This window comes from Emydura macquarii, unplaced genomic scaffold (assembly GCF_026122565.2).
Source record: "Emydura macquarii macquarii isolate MOO-44397 ecotype Brisbane River unplaced genomic scaffold, CSIRO-AGI_Emac_v2 contig_1146, whole genome shotgun sequence".
Classification (NCBI taxonomy): Eukaryota; Metazoa; Chordata; order Testudines; family Chelidae; genus Emydura; species Emydura macquarii.
The window spans coordinates 6,976,194-6,995,429 of record NW_027131283.1 but is presented as its reverse complement, the minus strand read 5'-3'; the positions used below and the strand labels follow the sequence as shown (position 1 = coordinate 6,995,429).

Sequence of the window (19,236 nt, the reverse complement as noted above, 5' to 3'; positions counted from 1 at the left end):
TGATGAAATTTTTAAAATTTTAGGTATTGATAAATTTAAAAGTTTTAAAGAAAGTGTGTGCAGACTTGCCATGTATGCTACAACGGATATGTTGGCTCTTTTTAGCGATAAACAGTGAACCCGAACATTCATTTCGTGTATCCTGTGGATTTTAGATATATTTTAGATATAGATATATTTATTCTCCATATTTTAAATTTTATTGATGGGCTTTAGTTTTCATACTATTGACCTGTTGACTATGTTTAACTGTCCTTTCATGTAATTTAATTTAATTTTAAAATTAATTGAATAATAAATATTAGTTATAGGTTAGATCTTGATTTTAGATTATTTTAGCTACTGAATACTAGATTGGACGGCGGACTGGCCGCATAGTAACCAGGAAAGGGCAGGTATTTATGCCTGTACAAATGGGGGTTTGAGAACAAAGCCTGGAACAATTTAGCCTGCGGTGGTTTCATTTCCTGCACGCTGGACACGTGTCCAGCTAGACAAGCGGAGACGTGTGTGGCTCGACCCACCTCTACGCTACTTTCCACCCCTGCCGGGCCGCTCCTGCACCGGCGTTAATGGGCTGAACGTGCTGTAAGTCAGCGCACAAGGTGGCGCAAATGGAGGGTGCGAAGCCGCAGCTGCCCCGCCCGCCCCGCTCCTCCGGCTCTTCAGCCCCCCGCGCTGTGCGCGTACTGGCGGCTCCCCGCAGTGACATCCCGGCCGGGTGCAAGATCGGGGTTGAGGCAAAGGCACCCACCGCCTGCAGCTCGGCCCGAACTCGCCGTGCTGCACGCAGCCGCGCCCCCCCGTCAGCGCAGCGCGCGGGGGCGGGTTCAGGGCCTGTCCCCTCCCTCCCTCTCCCTCTCTCTCTACCCCAGTTCTGACCCCGCCCCGCTGCTCGGCTTGCGGACTGTTCCATTGTACATGGGGGAGGGGCGGCGGGGACGAGACCGGCGAATGGAGGGAGCCACGTTGCTTCCCTGCGGCCGCTGCCCTGGGCGGGGCCGATCGCGCGAGGCGGCACCATTCTCCCACGTAATAGGTTCCGCCCCACGCCCGTGTAGCCTGCTCATACGTGACGTAGTGTGGGTTGAAGTCGCGCGCAGCAGCAGCAGCAGCAACGGCAATAAGAGAGAGCGCGCGCCGTGCCGGGTCAGGTGACTAATCTCGGCGCGCGGAGGCGGGAGCTCGCCGCCCGTTAGTCACGCAGACACCGCGCCATGGTCCGGACGCCGGGGCTTCTGCTCGCCGCTGCCTGCTTGGCCCTGCTGTGTGGGACGGCGGCGGGGGAAGGTGAGGCCCGGCGGGTGACGGCGAGGCTGGGAGCGGCTCAGCGGCCCCGCGCGTCGGGGGCGGGCGGGCGGTTGGTTGGTTGGTTGGTTATGCGGGTCGGGGCCGCCCCTCCGGTACCAGCGCTGCCCCCGCAGGAGTTCGGCCCTGGCCTGGCCGCGGGTGTGTGACGCCGGGCGGGGGGCGCGTCCCCGGGCCGGGCTGTGACAGGACAGCGCCGCCTGCACCCCCAGCCCGGCGCCGCCTGCGGCTCCACAGCCCGGCGAGGGGGGGGGGCGTCTTTGGGGCGTCTTCCCAGCATCGCTTCTGCTGCGGTGGTGCCGTGGCCCCCCTCTGCCCCGCTGCTGAGGAGACTTGGGGGCAGCCCCGTGGGCGCAGCCGGCTTGTTCGCTCGGCACAGCTCCTGGATCCAGTTCCCGAGAGCGCGGCTCCCTGCTGCTATCATCGCCGCCTGCTGCACTTGCTTCCCCTGCTGCGGCAGCAGGAGGCTAAGCAGAGCCGCTTATCAGATTTGAGTAATCCGGGGCAGGAGATTCTCCGATCTGCCTTCCAGAGAAGTGATTTATAGTTGGTGTAAAAAAGTGCAAAGACCGTGGGGAGGAAACAGCGCGACAAAGCTGAGTAACCGGCTACTGCCTGATCCTGTTCTTAAGTAAACTGGCACCTTGGAGTTTTTTTAATAGCCATGTACTCAAATCTGCAAGAGTTCAGTGCACACAACTGAACAACTGGATGTTGCTATACAGTGTTTTGTTTGATGTAATTAGCACCCTGTACATCAAGGAAATGCATTACTATAATTACTTGTCGGTTGTCCTGACTATGCTTCAGTTTAAACAGTCAGTCTGGGTATGACCTTGTGAGAAAGGTAAATACAGTAAAGGTAAATACAGTAGAACCTCAGAGTTAAACACCTCAGGTTGTTCATAGCTCTGAAATGTTGGTAACTCTGAAAACATGGTGGTTTTTTCAAAAGTTTACAACTGAACATTGACTTAATACTGCTTTTAAAGTTTACTATGCAGAAGAAAAATGCTGCTTTTAACCATCTTAATTTAAATGAAACCAGAGAAGAAACAACTTCCTTACCTTGTAAAATCTTTTTAATTTTCCCTTTATATTATTAGTAGCTTATGTTTAAAACAGTATTTTACTGTATTTACTCTTTTTTCCCTCCTTGTTCTGCTGCTGCTGCTTGATTGCATACTTCCAGTTTCAAATGAGGTGTGTGGTACACGATTCAGTTCATAAATCTGGTGTGTGTTGTTAACGCTTGTACTTCTTGGCAGTGGAGGAAGTGGCTTGCCAAAGCCTCACATCAGTTCAGGGCATTAGAAACCAAGGCTCGCTATTGCTTGATCGCATTCTTAATACACTAGATCAGGGGTTGGCAACCTGTGTCACGCCACTCCTGGCCCCAAGCAGGGCCGCACGGTGGCCACTTCCTCCTTCCAGCCCCACCCCTCTCCCAAGTGGGCCACGACCCAGTGGTGGAGTGCCCTGCTGGCTGGAGCTGCGCTGCTCCCAGCCCCAAGCAGGGCCACAGGGTGGCTGCTGCTGCTTTCTGGGGATACCAGGCACGCAGGGACCAGACAGCCTTCCCCCTCACTCTTGCTCCCCCACCCCCGTGGGGGGGAGGGAGAGAACAGGAAATGGGCCTGCAAACACTCCCCCCCCCCTCCCCCCCTGCCAAATACCTGGTAAGTCACTGGCCAGGGCGCTAGATCACCTTATTTTTAGTCACTTCAATATTGGTCTTGGCACATCACATGTAGAGAAATAGAAGTTTTTGTCTTACGTGGGTGAGAATTTCAGCAGGCTAATTTAATTAACGTTCTTTTGTATTCAGACAATCATTCTAAAAAATCAGGACTTCTGTTTATAATAGCTAAATGTAGTAGATCCAAGTAGAGCATATATAATCACATGGACAAAATTAGAGCTGTTCATACATTCAAACTTTAAAAGCCATTATAGCTTGTTTGAAGCAAAATGAGATGACATGAGTCATTAATATGGTAAAAATCATATTAACTGTTTATAATTGGTATTTTTGTATTACTGTTGTCAGTAATTCTGTGTTCTGATATGATTTGCATCATCCTGCTTCAACATAAGAGGACAGGTTAGATCCATGCAGAACTGCAAGTGAGGGGTGTTAATAGAGGAGCAGTTATCAGTCACTTACTCCTCGAAAACTGAGGAAAATGGCGGAAACCACTGTAACATTATCTACTTCAGTTGTGTCATGTAAGCAGATCTGGGTCAGCAGCACCTTATGAACTTGCAGTTTTTGACAATGAAGTCCACAGTACTGAGCTTCAGCTCCTCTTCAGATGGGTAGCTTTCTCAGCAGAAGCATTGAAAGCAAGAGGCACTATGAGGCTTATTGCAGCTTTTGACTTGATGTAGCCCTGAATTGAAACCTTTTTAGAGTACCCTTATCAAACCTGGGATGGCATCTGAAGATCTGACTTCTTGTGACTGAATTATTCCAGTCATTCAGGTTCATGGTCAAAGGTGACAATTCCATTCTTTTTAGATGATTAGTGGTACACTTGCACCACAGTGGTCAGGCAGACACAATTTTATTATTTGTATTACTGTGGTGTCTAGGAGCCCTGCTGAAATTCAGTTGCATGAGAAATGTGTCTCAGTGATTTGGCAATTCCACAATGGCATGCTCACTCGCATTATGGATGACTGAGAGTCATCCAAATAATTCCCAGTCACCAATGGAGTCAAGCAGGACTGTGTGTTGGTCCCCATTCTCTTCAGTATGATGATTTCTACCATGCGTACGATGCCTTTTGTGACTGAGACACCAGGATTGGCATCAGATACTGGTCTGATGGCAAGCTTTTCAGTCTGAGGGGACTACAGGCAAAGCAGAAGGTTCAGGAAGTGACTGTGATCTTCTATTTTCTGATGACTGTTCCCTGAATGTCAAATCTTAGTCTGACATGCTGTGCAGTATGGACTATTTCTCTTCAGCTTGTAACAATTTTGGTCTCTCAATCAACATCAGGAAGACAAAAGTGATGTACTGCCTGCACCAGGGAAACCTTATGTAGAGCCTACTATCAAAGTGAATGGCCAAATCCTCCAGGCAGTGGACAAGTTCACCTACCTGAGTAGTACACTGTCACGTGCAGTTCACATCGATGATGAAACCAATACCAGAATTGCCAAAGCAAGTGTGGCCTTAGTCAAACTACATGCAAATGTGTAGAAACGCAGAGTAATTTGTCAACAAACAAAACTGAAGGTCTACAAAGCCATCATGTTGCCAACTTTGTTTTATGCATGCAAAACCTGTACAGTGTACAGACACTGTTATGAAGCTGAATCACTTTCACATGGGGTGTCTGAGGAAACTGAGATGGCAAGACAAGGTTCCACGTACTGAGATTCTCATATAGGCAGGTATTCCAAGCATCCATACTCTGTTGAAGAAATCACAAATGAGATGGGCAGGCCGTGTCATCAGAATGTCAGATGAGTGACTGCCAAAGATCTTTTATGGTGAGCTAAAGGAGGGAAAGTGCTTTCCAGGAGACCAGAAGAAATATTTCAAAAACTCCCTCAAGTTATCCTTGAGGTGTTTCAACATTGACCCAGAGTTTCGGGAAAATCTCACTCAGGATTGTTCACATTGGCACATTTTCACAGAAACCAAACCAATCAGCGATGTCATGGTCATCTTTGAACTTGAAGGACAAACAACAAGAATAGGAGCCCTAGCCATGGACTGGGACCCATTGTGATACAAAAAGATGGCCACTGCACTGAAAATCTCAACAAAGCTGGTAGCAACTGCCTTGATGGCAGGACAGAAGCTGCTGCCACAACCCTATTGAAGTGCCATACCTAGTTGCTTGTGTGGTAGTAAAAGGAAGAATCTGAAAATTAGTGCTATTCTGATTCCATTCAGGGTATAGTTATTAGTCATATACATCTCCACAGAGGAGGAGAAACTGCAGACTGAGGCTTGGTCTACACTTACCTCCGCGATTTGGCGGCAGTCGACGGGAGTTACGCAAAGTACGCAAGGAACTTGCGTAACTCCGTCAACTGCTGTGCTTCTCTTCTGCGCACCGTCTTCACTGCACTGCGCCACTTGCGGGGGTGGATTAACAACATCAAGTTCTGGATCGACTGAGTGGGTCTTCACTGACCGCTCAGTCAGTCCAGATAAGTCTATCTGACAGCGGTGACTTTGCTGCCATCAGTGTAGACATAGCCAAAGAGCTGATTTTTTTTTTTTGGATCGGTGCCTCTCCAGGAATTGTGACACATTCATTGATGGATAGCTGGACCAGCTTTCCTATGTGACTAGGATTGGTGTGTCCTTACATCCCTGTTGATGAGCTGGTAAAGCATCTGAAAAAGAGTCCTTTAAACCTCCCCCCCCTTTTCCTGGGAAGTGGAGAAATAGGCAATAATGTCTGGATAAGATACCATGCCTGCACCTCTTTTCATAATTCTGAGGCAGCCTTATGTAGAAGAAAGGGCTGAATTCAAGGCCCCTGAACTTCAACACAATGGCCTTCATGTGGCTGAACAGTTTACCAAACTGTACTTGCCACCTCAAGATGTAGATTACCAGGTCTACATTGCCAAAGGTCAGTGCATATGGCAGAGTATGAAAGTCTTTTCACTAGGAAATGTGAAAGGTCACTCAAGCCAGGTTAATACTTTGGCATCAAGTAATAAATTATATTTAATGTGAAAAGTATAGTGACAAGAGCTGCTGTTTCAAGAGTGATGCCTGCAGCTATCTAGGGGCTGCAAAACAAAGCTCCGCTCCAAGCTTTCCTGCTCCAGGACAGGGTCTAGTACATTTGACGTCTGGCTGAATACTTATCTGAGCCAGTATCTGTCTTCTCAGATTCAACTTTAGAGGTTGGATTGTTTGATCACAATAGTGTCTGTAGGCACACTTTCACATGGAAACCACTTCTGACTGAGTTCTTGGTAAAAACGAGCAGGACAGGACACAAGTGCATATCCAAGGGACAGACAGGACATTGCTTGTCTGGTTCAAGTCTAAGGATAATCTGTAATTACAACTGGACTTCTGATTCAGGAGAATAATTTATATTAAAATATGTGTTCACTCCCAGGTGGAGAAGCCCTTAGTTTCTTCAAGAAAAACTGTACGTCACTTTTTCTGCATGTACCTTAAGAAATCTCAGTATTCCAAAAGATAAGCAAGGTTGAGTTAGTTGACTACTCTCTATTTATGAAAGCAGAGGTACCAAGTCACAGCTGTTGGGGAAACCCATGAGAGTGGGAGTGTTCTGTCCTATAATAAGCCACTCCTGGTTTTCAGTTACCTATCTTCCCTCCCAACTATCTCAAACTACAGTAACAGACCTCATATGAGTGAGGCTATATACTCAGCAGAAAGAAAAGACCACTCTTGGTATTCTGGATATTCAGGTTCTGCAATGTGGTAACCTTGATATTTGAATTTTGAGGGAAGGGTCCATCTCTTACCCATCTACAGATATCAGGCTCAGTTGCAGTTATTCCTATTAATATTTAGACTGTTATTGTCTATAGCACTATACTCTTCCACTCCCAAGAGCCAGGATAGAGTTCTAGACTATGGAAAAATCGAATGTAACACTTGCATTTTATCAGCTAAAGTATGTGCTTAATAAGTTGCATGCTGCTGTACAATGAATGCTGAAGAGACTTTTGGTCCTGCTAGCAAAGTTTCTTTGGAGAGCCAGTTATGAGACATAGGTTTAATATGTTGAAATAATTTTGTCCCACCAAAACTAGTTGCTAGTTGCCAGTGTGGTAAAATAGGAAAACTATTTTCAGTTTGGTCTGTTCCATACTTTTGGTGCCATTGAATTAGTCCTTATTTGTTACCAGTTAGGCCAGCAATAACTGATTCCATTTTGCTGTTTTCTCCTGCGACTTTTTAACTGACTATTTTCGGGTTGTCTCCTCCCTTTATAGTAAAGGCTTATATACCCTCTGAGGTTTCAGCAAACTCCTGTGAAGTCTTATTGACAGACCTAGGGTATGTCTACACAGCCAAGAAAAACCTGCAGTTGGCCCATTCCAGCTGACTCGGTTTTGCAGGGCTCAGGGGGCGAGGCTGTTTCCCTACTGTGTAGACGTCCAGCTGGGCCTCGAGCCTTAGCTCTGGGACCCTCCCACCTCACAGGATCCTACAGCCCAGAGGTCTACACAGCAGTGAAACAGCCAGTGAGCCTGAGTCAGCTGGCACAGGCCAGCTGTGGGTTTTTCTTTGCTGTGTAGACATATCCTGAGTTCCCTTCACTCCTGTAAGTTTTCTGTTCCCTGTTTAGAGTCTCATGAGTTTTTTTTTTTTTTTTAAATATATTTGGAGACCACTATATAAGGTAAAAATGCCATATCTGGGCAGTGGCATTTGAATAGCAATAGTATTGTTGGTCAGGAGCAGTTGTTCTCAACCTATTTACCATTGTGGATCGCATATGCAGCTTTCTGTGGTATGTGGGCTACAGCCACAAAATATATATACACCACCTGTACACCTACAAAAAAAAAAAAAAAAAGGTTTAGTATTTGTTGTATGACAGTAATACAATTCAGATCAATATAGTACCTTTCATTTCAACACTGGCAAATTGTCTACCCAAGAGCATTTTAAATGAGCAAAATAAGTCAAAACACTACTTGTTTCAATTAATTAACTGTAAAAGTGGCCTGGCATGGTGTGTTGCCACCTTCACTTTTGCGCTCCTCCTGGCAGCGTCTCTGGGCTGAGTGCCCAGAGTGCGGCTGCAGAGCCTGCATCCAGCCCCCGCATCTAGGGACAGCCAGGAAATGGCGGCCCCCCCCCCCCAGCATCCAGACCCCTCTCCTCGACACTGGGCTGGCACACATGCCTGCCCTGCAGAGACAGGGTGCCCTGTCCAGGGTAAAATGGTCACCCCACAGACTTCCCTCCTCCAGCATCCACTCCCCCATCCATGGACTGCCCCACAGCAGCTGCACCCAACCTCCCAAGGACTGCCACTAGTCCCCCCACCTAGAGTCTGTCCCTTACATACCAGCTGCACCCCCCTCCCCATGCCCGCTGGTTCCACCCCCCAACTGCAGGGAGCTCAGCTGTGCAGCCTGCCCTGCCCACCTGCTGCTGCAGTCCTAGTGCTGAGGAGCCTCTCCAGCGGGGTCACTGGATTTATGAGCCTGCAGGTGGAGGAGGGCGCTGAGCACCTAGCCTCCTGCTGATATTGCTGGGCCCAATCCTATCCGGGGGATAGGTGCTGATGCGGGGCCCAATCCTACACTGTCCCATTTTTGCACCCCCACCCCTGTGGGCTCTTCAACTGGGACAGGTGCCCCTTCTGCCCCACCCTAGTTATGGTCCTGAGCACGTCACATGACCTACAACTGTGTGCTGATTTGACCATGCGTTGAGAGCCACTGGTCAGGAATAAAGTGCATTTGAATGTATTTATTCCTGATGCAAGTGGAGTCACTAACAATACTTGAGAGGAAAAAGATAATCCTATGGGTTAGCTATAACACTAGGTGTCAGATGATCTTGGTTCTGTGCCATGGATTTGTGTGAATTTAGGCATGTCACTTCTCTGTGCTACAGTTTCTTACCTGAAAATAAAGATGCTTTCTTCTTGGGGAACTCAGTTCATATTTAAAAGCATTTTTGAGTGTGTGTTAGAGACCCTCAGTTCATAGGTGCTAAATCACAAATCTGTTTTACTTATTAAAAATGCTAAAAAACTAATCCCATTATTTTTGAGAGAGTTGCTTTTTTGATAGTGATCAACTGGCCCATAATTAAATGTATTTATTCCTTTTTTCAGCCAACTGTGCAGATCTTAAAACCTGCAGTGAGTGTATCAATAGCACTACCGCAAGTGCAAAATGCAAGTGGATTGACTGCAAAGGTAAACACCTGCAAAAACTAATTTAATAACTAAATATGTCTGCCTGAATTCACAGATATTTACAGGGGTGATGAATGATGACTCTGTTCTGGTGAATAACATAGTGAAAAGCAACTATCTTTTTTTTTTTTTAAATTGTTCTAATTTAAGATCCCAAATCAGTAATGGATACAAACTACAAACACTTTGACATGACAGTTAAACTAATCTTAAACACTTACCCAGAGGCAGCTGAATAGTATGCCCAAAATATAGCTAAAAGCAGAATTTGTAAAGGTCAACTAACCGAACAACCTACCTGAAGCACTGTGGAAAATCCTAGCAACTAGCTGTGCAACAGACTTCTCAAAACACAATAAACTAATTACTTGGTCTTGCTGAGGAGGTTGTGGATGGACTTTGTGTTAAAGTGGACAAGCATTCCAACATTGCAGTCCCTTTTGAGATTATCCCACAGATTTATTAAATCCAGTCCTGATCTTAGGTGCCCCAAGAGACGACAAGGCAGCAGACTCTCCCTTATATAAGTTAGCCTATTTATTTATATTTTAGTTGTGCTCAGAATTCACAATTAGAATTAGGGTCCCATTGTGCTTGGCCCTGTAATAGGTTAAGACAGTCCCCTTCCATGATGAGTTTAGAATCTAACATGAGGCACAGAAGTGGATGAAACAATTAGAACAAGAGGAGGAAATGAGGATAGAGGTAATGGGGAAACATATGATTATTTTTAAACTACCCATGTAAGGTCTTATGGAGGATCTCTCTCCATAGTTAATGGAAAGAGTCTTAAACATTACCAGCCCAGTTTTGGGGTTCCCCTCAAAAGGTTCTTTCCACTAAAAATTCTGTATGTGTGGTCTCTTTCCTGAATGACAAAATTTGAAGTGTTTTCGACAACGGGTTTGAGAAGACCATGAACAAATAGGTGTGCTAAATGTCTTGAAACGTCTTAATCGGCTACATTAACACTGTTATGTATGTATGGATTGTCAATTTGATTGATCAAAACATAAATATGAATTCCTCTTTTAAATTGGAGGCTAAATTTTGTTTTAGATATATGCACACAACTTCCATTTATTCTTAATGGGAGTCATGATGCAGTATCACAGAATTGGGCCTGGAGTATTTCTATATTAGTTTTTCAAACGTAGTACGTGAAGTTTAACAGTAGACGAAATAGTGCTTTTAATGTTTTATTTAAATTTGTCTGACTCTGTTTATATCCACATACCTGCTTATGTGCCATTTTGAAAAAGGTATCCATAACTAGAATATATTGCAAGAGGTATTGGATTGCTTACAGTGCCACGTGAGTGAATATTACTGTTTTGTTCACTCTTGCTTTACAAAAACTTACATCCCAAGAGAATCCCCAGTAAAACCATTTAGAAAGTGAGAAAACATAATTTGAAATTGAAATAAAGCATGATGTGGATACTCATTTTTGAGAAACTGTCAATATAAAATCCCTTTACCTACTTCTCTTTGGTTTTTTTTGTTTGTTCTTTTTGGCAGACTCAAATGTTTCCTGTGTAAACACAACGGAATTCAACAACTGTAGTAGCATTTCAGAGTGTTCTTGTAAGTATCTAGATATTGTTTAGGTTGACACTTAATGCAAATTTTTCCAATTTATCTATTCGAGACAATCTTCTTATTCTTTATAATTTCCAGTGCAATAGTTATCAGCCTCCACTAACATACCTTGTATAAGCAAATCTGTATAGTATGTAACCATTGAGAATTGTCCAGTTAAGCCTAGATTTAAATGTATAACACCTTAAAATACACATTCTTGTACACTTTGACCGTACATATTGTTGCCTTTTTATTAAGCAGCTTACTTCATTCAAAAAAAAAATTCCAAGTTTTTTGGCTACCTTCTTAGTTTTTGTTAACTTGTTGAAAGTGGACCAATTGCTGCTCAGCTACTGTTCATTAGTGGTATGTTGCATCTGAAAAACTTCTGTTGAGATATTACTGTGTTCCTTATGGTTATGAGCCTTATTTTTTTTAAACCACTAGATGCTATTTCAAAATAGGTTAAAAGGTGTGTTGACTTCCATCTGGAGTGTTATAAAGGCTGTAGAACATCTGTTCAGCTTTCAGTTTCATAAGACACAAGTAAAGAGAGTTTAAAAAAATCTTGAAATACAGGGGCTGGTTTTCCAGAATTACATATGTGAAAATTGCACATGCTTAACATGTATACATAATTAAGAATATAATTTAGGCACCCAATTTTTGCATAAATAATTTTTAATATGCCATGCTTGGGAAAATGGGCCTACAGTATCTAAATAGCTGTTAGACTGCGTGTTGGATTACTCCTTTATCACCCATGTGCATTTTCAGATTATCTTTCTCTGAAAGCTGGCAAAAAATCACCCTTTCTTAACTAAATACTCATGTATAGAAGTTATTATCTTTTGACTTGGTGGATTAAAAGTTTTAGTTTCACTCTTTCTTAGCTATATTGACTCTGCAGTGCTATGAGATCTGGGTTTCATTCTGTTTTATACACAGAATAGTTATGTTTTTGGCAATAGGAACTTTATGATGAGGTATGAGCCAGGAAGAACATTGTGCTTCACTTCTGATTTGAGGTGGTTTTAGGGACTGGTAATTAGAAAACCTCTTTGTAAACTGATTGCATTTGCTCTGGAGTCAAAAGGCAAATATGGAACTCCAGAATGCTTTCCCCCCCCAAGCAACTTTTCAGTAGAACACCACTTTGTCTTGTTATTCTGACATACCCAACAGTGCTCTGAGTAGCAGAACTCCAATCTGTTTCTGTTAGGTTTGCAGGGATACTGTTTTTTCTCTCATTATACCAAATATTACTTGACTCCTGCATATCCAAGAACTGCTATCTTGTACCCTGGGAATATGTTGGGCCCCCTTTAGAAAGAAATCTTAATGAATTTGCTGACCCAAATAACATTCATTGTATTCAGTGCTTAGAGAATGTGTACATACAGCAAACTGCTTTTATTAAATACATTTCTTTTTAAAAAGCTCTAGCAGCTTCTTAGACTTCATGCTCAGGTTTTACTTTCTGGTATTCTCAGGAAGGAGAACTTTAGATACACTCAGCCTTTTGGACACCTTCAGTGATCCCAGCTTTCAGTATTCATTTTAATCACCCAGCAATTTAGTGGTGTTATAGTGCAGTGAACTCTCTTCTGGTCATGTTGCCTTCATAATAGCCTTCATAAGGGTCCATTTTAATATCCTTAAATGGAAATCTGTTTTATGTTTATTACAGTCAGTCTTAAACAGTTAACTTTATTTTTGACACACAATTCTACAGCTTCAACTTCTGCTGCTGCTACCACAGCTGCTGCTGCTACCACACCAAATGCTACCACAGCTGCTACTGCTACCACAGGTAACCTAAAGAAATATTTGCTGTAATGAAATGATAATTGAGTTAAGTAAGATAACTTTAAGCAAACTTTGATAGAACCCTTGTTTTACAAACTAATTGGGAATAAGTAGTTCATAAAATTGAACATCTCAGTTACAGTAGGTAAAGTGCATACATTGCAGTATGGTACACTGTATAAATTGCTTGACCTTCCAATCACTACAAAGGAATTGCCAATGATTGCTGAAAGCATGGGAATTTGAAGGGATGTCAACTTTGTTCTTCCACTACATCATTTTTAGGTGGGGGAAAAAAATAAGTCTATCAAGAAACATGGTCCATATAATTGCTTATTCGTAAGATTGGTGTCCATAAAATCAAGATTCTACTGTGTAATTAAGTGAAACAGTTTTCCAGCTGAGGGAGCTGAAATATTTTTAATGTTTCAAATATCACTGTTATGTTAGTGCTCGATACAAAATGAAGAACTGTGCTGTTTTAATGAACTGAATCATTTATAATGGCTAGAGACCCTTAAGTATTCAGGTAACTGCTGCACCAAGAGTTAAATTTTAAATATACATATGGAACCACTCCTGTCTGTAAAATATTAACTGCACAGCATTATAAGTACCTGTATTCTGTGTGTACATAGCCTGCAATTTTAAGGGTGGTGGTTCTTGCTTGAGTGAATAAGAACCTATAAAAACTAATTACAAAGCAATTACAAAAATAGAGTTTACAAAAGTATATACATTTTGAACTTAGATGTTTCTGTCTTCAAAACAGCTAATGCAAGCAATGCAACTTCACCTGCTGCTCCATCTACTGCTTCAAGTACTACAGTTCTCACAACAGTCAGTACACCAGGTAACTTTTCTTTCATTGTCAGTTTAAGTATTACCAAAAAAATAAAAAAAATCTTCCTATTTGGAAAAGCTTAATTGGAAATAAGTGTTGTTTAGCACGTGGCAGGAAGTAGTGAAGAATAGTGACTGCAGGTATGCCAGAAAGCCATGATATTGCATGCCACAACAGGTTTTATCAAGGTAAAATATCTATTGGTACTGCTTTGACAGTAACAAACACTGCTCAGTAAAATTTTAAAGTAAGTGAACTGGCCAAATTAAGCAGTTTGACTGGCTTCATTCCAGTCATGTTAAGTATAACTGCACAAAAGAAACTTATGAAGTCCAGTGACTGAGTTAAAATATTAAACTTGCACTCATGACGCAACTTTGGGATAAGGTAAAACACTCTAACGCAGTGGTTTTTCACCTTTTTGATCCCAGGGACCAGCTTGCTGCCTTCCTAAATTGTCTGGGAGATCTTGGGGACTGGCACTGGTCCATGGATGGGGGGGCTAAGAAATACTGCACTAACACATGTTGGGCAGCAACAATAGGAGTCAATTTAAGAGTCTGCATCTTGGTGTAAATTTGTTAGTTTAATTTCATCTCATAAAATATATTCAGAAGGGGAGGTGGCTTTTAAAAAACATCTGTTTGCTGATGACTACAATTTTTGAGGCTCCGTGCATTGGGATGAGAATCAGATCTAAATCCTTTAGTACAGTGGTTCTCAACCCTTTTTTCCCCGACTACCACTCGGGGGGGAAAGGGGGGGGGACTTTCGGCGGCGGCGTGTTACATGGGGGGAACAATGCCCTCTGCCGAAACCCATCCGCCGTTTGCCCCTTTTCGGCGGCAGGGTTTCGCAGGGGTGGGTGGGAGGGCACTTCCGGCGGCGGATTCAGCGGCACAGTACAGCTCGCGTACCGCCCAGCCTTCTCCGGAGTACCACCCGTACCACCGGTTGAGAACCGCTGCTTTAGTAAATAAAACTTTTCTAGCCAATGTGTAACAGATGGGAGAGTATTCAGACACACATCTTATTGAATTCTTTAGTAAGGTAATTCACTAAATATGAGCAGAACAATAGATTGGGGCAAGTAACCGAAGAGAGTCTCATCTCATCAGGAAAATTATTTTTGGCCTTGTGTGGGAGTCTTGAGATATCAATGATGGGTATCATTCTTAAAGTAAAACAAAAGTTTGAGGCAGTACAGATTTAGTTTAACTGGGAATCTTCCATGGAATGAAGATGAAACCAGTTCTTGTAAGAAGTTCAAAGCACTTTTTAGTTACTTATGGTCTGACATACTCTAGTATACAGTAAATCTGTTTCACTGAAAGGTACATCTCTAATCTCTATAAACCCATGGTTTTCAACTTTATTTCATTTGTGGATCCTTAAAAATTTTTGAATTGAGGTGCAGACTCATTTGGGAATCTTAGACAGATTGTGGACTCTTGGGTCCACAGACCACAGGTAGAAAACCACTACTGTAAACAGTGTTTAGACAAATCCTCAAACCTGTCAATACTGAGGAAGGAAGTTCAGAACTATTCTGGCAAATGTCATGCTTAGGGGTTGTCATGTGCACACGTACCTTTTTTAAGCAGTGTTTGATCTCAAACCTCTGAACAGATTCTTAGTACAAGAAGGAAAACACCAAATTTTGTACTAATATTTAATGTGTGGATGTCACATTTACAATAAACTCTAATTGTCTATTTAACAGGTACAACACATGCTACTGAGAGTCCCCCAAAACCAGTTCCTCACAAGTCTACATTTGATGCTGCCAGTTTCATTGGTGGGATTGTCCTTGTGCTGGGTCTGCAGGCTGTAATCTTCTTCCTGTATAAATTCTGCAAGTCTAAAGATCGAAACTATCATACTCTCTAGAACCTGCCAATTTACAATGGACTAGGAGCCCAACGCCTGTAGTTCACTGAACCAAAATATATTCTCTGTCCCATATGGAATGCCACTGTTCAGAATATCCTTTAAATCTCCAAAAGAAGACTTTTTTTTTTTTTTTTTTTGGAAAGGATGATATTTTCGCAACACTGTACTTGGCAGGAGATGGTATGAATCATCTCTAGCTCAACAGGAGTACTCAATATGCTGCATGAGTCCTTGTGACTGTCTTATTTTCCTTTAGTGGCTGCAGATGTGGGACTCGGTTTTTTTTGTTTGTTTTTATCTTGACATGCCAAATGTAGACTTGCAATGATTCTTGTATTCAGTGGTAACACTGTCTTGAGTAGACAATCTCATGATAATGATTGTGGAGGCTGATTTAGTCAACCTTAAGTGCAGTATCCCTATAATTTTATCAAGGTATGGATTACCGGTGAGTGACTTCTGGGAGCGAAATACCCTGTGTGCTAGCTTGCGGCTCTTATGGTGTACTGCTAGGAAGGTGAACAAAGGTTAGTTGAAGTACATACTGTGTCTTCAAAAAATATCCCCTTGAATGAAAGTAATGCCAAACCCATACTTTTCTACATGAGAATTAAAAATGCCAACCAGGGAATTGCATTCCAAGCTTAAGAAATTAAAATGTGCTCTTTTCAGTTGTTATAATTGGACGGGTGGCGAGACTTTCCCCTCATGTAAGGGGAAATAAAGGCCAGTGCCTTAAAGAGTAAATGGTAGGTTGCAAATGCAAATGTTTGTGCAGTTCTTATTTGAATCAAAGTTAAAGGCTGATGCAGTACTAGGCTGATAGAATAAAGCAGAGTACACCATTCCAATCTCAACATTCACTACAACAAAAACAGGGCTATAATTTTATTTTCTGACCTCTTTTGAGTGGTTGGCTTCTTTTGTGAATGAGGGACTGAGATATTGGACTAATCTTGAAAGTGAACAAACTAGATTTTTTCACTCGTCTCAAATTATTTCTGGCCTGTAACAAGGCAAGCATATAGGAAGGCTATAGCATTAATTCACATTCCTGGCTTCAACTTAAATCACAAATTGTCTGAAAAAACACTATCCTCAGAAGTTCAAGATTACTATAACAGTGAATGTGTATAGTAAGTTTCACTGTTCTCCACTGCCTACAAATACTTTCTCCTCCTCTGTGTGTGCTTTTCATGCAGCAATAGGGGAGTGAAACAAACAACTATAAAACAACAAAGTGGCAGGTGGATTGGGGCAGGCATAGCACTTGAAGCTACTTTTAACTATTGAAATTGACTATTTCAAATGGATGGTGTTCCTTATCCTCATTTTGAGGAAATTCTATAGCCTTATGCAGCTACTGACTTGCATGATTTAAATATTTAACTTAATTTGGGTGTTTAAAACACTGACAATTAGCATGATTATTAATAAATTAAGTCAGAGCAATATATGGGTTTGATAACTTAAGTACATTTAGAAAGCATTTTAGTTGCAGTGAGTTTTGCTTCCTCATGATCGTCTACTTTCGAAAGCATTCAGCTTCCATTGTGCTGCATAGAAAACTAAACTTGCTCCATAAAATAATGGTTACCAGACAGACAGTGCTGTACATTCAGAGGATTGCAGGCTAATGCACTCCTGACAAAAGGCAGGCAATCAGCTCAGGTTTATTAAACAGACTGACCACCCAACTTCCAGCAAAGCAACAGTTGTCTGGATTGGATGGTGTATCCTTGGCCTTATATTGTAAAATCATTTTAGTCTGTCATTCCCATCTCCTTAAATTGTTTCATAACTTAATTTGGGTAAAGGGACATTCTCTATGCACTTATTTCTATAATGTGACAAATAAGACCTTCCTCTTTACACAAAGTAGATTATTCTCAATAGTGTTCCTAAAACAATTTTATTTAGTATTGTGCCTAATTCTCTAAAAAGCTGTCTCTAACATTTTGGTCTTAGAATCTTGCACCAAAAGGCTAAAGGACACTTAAGGAAAACAATGCCACAGTTAAACTTGGACTTGATTAAATTAACGATGCTGTAAAATTTTACTAAAATGCTTATTTAGTCTCATGCTGAGCTTGACTTATTTTAAAAAATATGCTCATTAAGCAAGAACATTTTAAGTGCCTTAATTGTTTTAAACTCTCTGGCCTCAGATTTGTTGAAGGGGATGGGGTACCTTGCCTTAGTTACTAGATTAATCCTGTGGTGTCAGCAATTGCTACTTTCCAAGACTTAGGAAACCCAGGATCTTCATGCCATGGATGTCAATCTTCAGGAAGCTCTTATTTTGTTATGCATATTTATTGCAGAACTGCAGTTTTTGTTGTGTTCTAGGACATACTTGCCTTGCTAGACAAACTAACTTCCATAAGTTGCTGATGAAATCATAGATAGACTGATTTGCCAGACGTGCATGGGCTGCCTCACTATGGTTTTTGTTCAATATTTTTAAAAAATTGAGACAGCTTCCTTGCAAAAACTACAGTGCCCAGTTAGTCTATGGTGGCTACTAATGTGACCTACATTAACAACTTTCAGCTCCTCTTAGCCTTGTTTTGAAGTGGAAGGTAGCTTTCTTAGATTGTCTCCATGGAGTAGTTTTATTTGCTATCAAGCTGCCCCTTTAAAGCAGATCTTAGGCACTGAATTGTTGACCTTTTTTTTTTTTCCCAAGCTGTTTATTATCTGACTTGTTCCTGAAGCCAAATTGTGCAAATATATATTTATCGAACCTGGTATCTTATGAATGTTCCTTGCAGACATTGCTGTATTGTTTGTATTCTATCTTCAGTGGAAGAAATGCAAAACAAATCTAATCACAAAACCAGATTGACAAATAAAATCACATTTATTGAATGGATTTTTCTGCTTGTATTTATCTTGTAAATATTGTCTCTGCTGAGCAACTAGGCAAGATAATTTTTAAACTATACTGTCCTTACAGTCTTTGCTTTCAAGACAGCCACTGTGTCTCTGGATGTTCCAAACAAGAAATGCTGTGGAAAAACGGGGGTTGGCTTAAATGTTAACTGAAAAGATAATGGCAACAACGAGGATGAGGCCAAATCAGTGGAAGCTTGAAATTGAAGCAATGCACAAGCTGGGTATGCAATGTTCCAGTGCCCCATTCTCCTTCCACTCACAAAGCACTTTTAGTAATTCTCTAAAAGGTCATTTCAGGTAATTAAAATGGTTGTCTTATGTGGCTGCCTTCCAGACTAGTTTCACTCTTATCCCCATTTAGTTAGTAACTTGTGAAATAGAGCATTGGTTGCTCAACTGTTCACAGACCCTATACATATGAGCAGGAGAGTTGTTAAACATCTCATTCCTGTGGCTTTAAACAAGTGTTGGATTCTGTCTTCAGCCTTATGGGCGAACCCTAGTGAAACTACTCCTGCAGAGTAATAAGCCTTGAACTCATCTTAGCCCCCCAATACTACAGTATCTGAGCCCCTTACAATTTTTAATGTGGTTACCTCCTTTCTCAGGAAGATTAGTACTAAATTCCCCAGCCATGAAACAAGAATAAGAGGCTCAGCTAAGGTCATGCAGGAAGTATGTGACAGACAGGGATTTGAACCCAGCCTAAGACTCTAGCCATTGGACCACCCTTTATGCTATTGGGAGGGAAAGGCAAGTGATGCTGAATTCTAACATGCACTGGTAGAATTTGCACCATATAGACAGCTATGAGACATTTAGTTACTATTCTATTAATGGCTATTCATTCCTATGTTAGGATAAAAATCTATTGAAATCCTAGTGTAGTCAAGGCAAATTGTAGCTTTAACCTGTTAGTTGGTTAAGGCTATGCCCCAGCATTTGCCTCTAACAACCTAGCAGGTTAAAACAACTCACCTCATCTATATGGGAATTTTA

At 42.0% G+C, this 19,236-nt stretch overlaps 1 protein-coding gene across 1 annotated transcript; it reads left to right on the top strand.

The window, feature by feature from the left end:
• Window positions 1-1,073: 1,073 nt before the first annotated feature.
• CD164 (CD164 molecule) lies at window positions 1,074-18,214 on the top strand. The gene is made up of 6 exons (XM_067546576.1): window positions 1,074-1,290; window positions 9,126-9,209; window positions 10,731-10,796; window positions 12,529-12,606; window positions 13,375-13,455; window positions 15,170-18,214. The coding sequence occupies exons 1-6, from the start codon at window positions 1,218-1,220 to the stop codon at window positions 15,334-15,336; spliced, it is 549 nt and encodes a 182-aa protein (XP_067402677.1). The 5' UTR covers window positions 1,074-1,217; the 3' UTR covers window positions 15,337-18,214.
• Window positions 18,215-19,236: the final 1,022 nt, after the last annotated feature.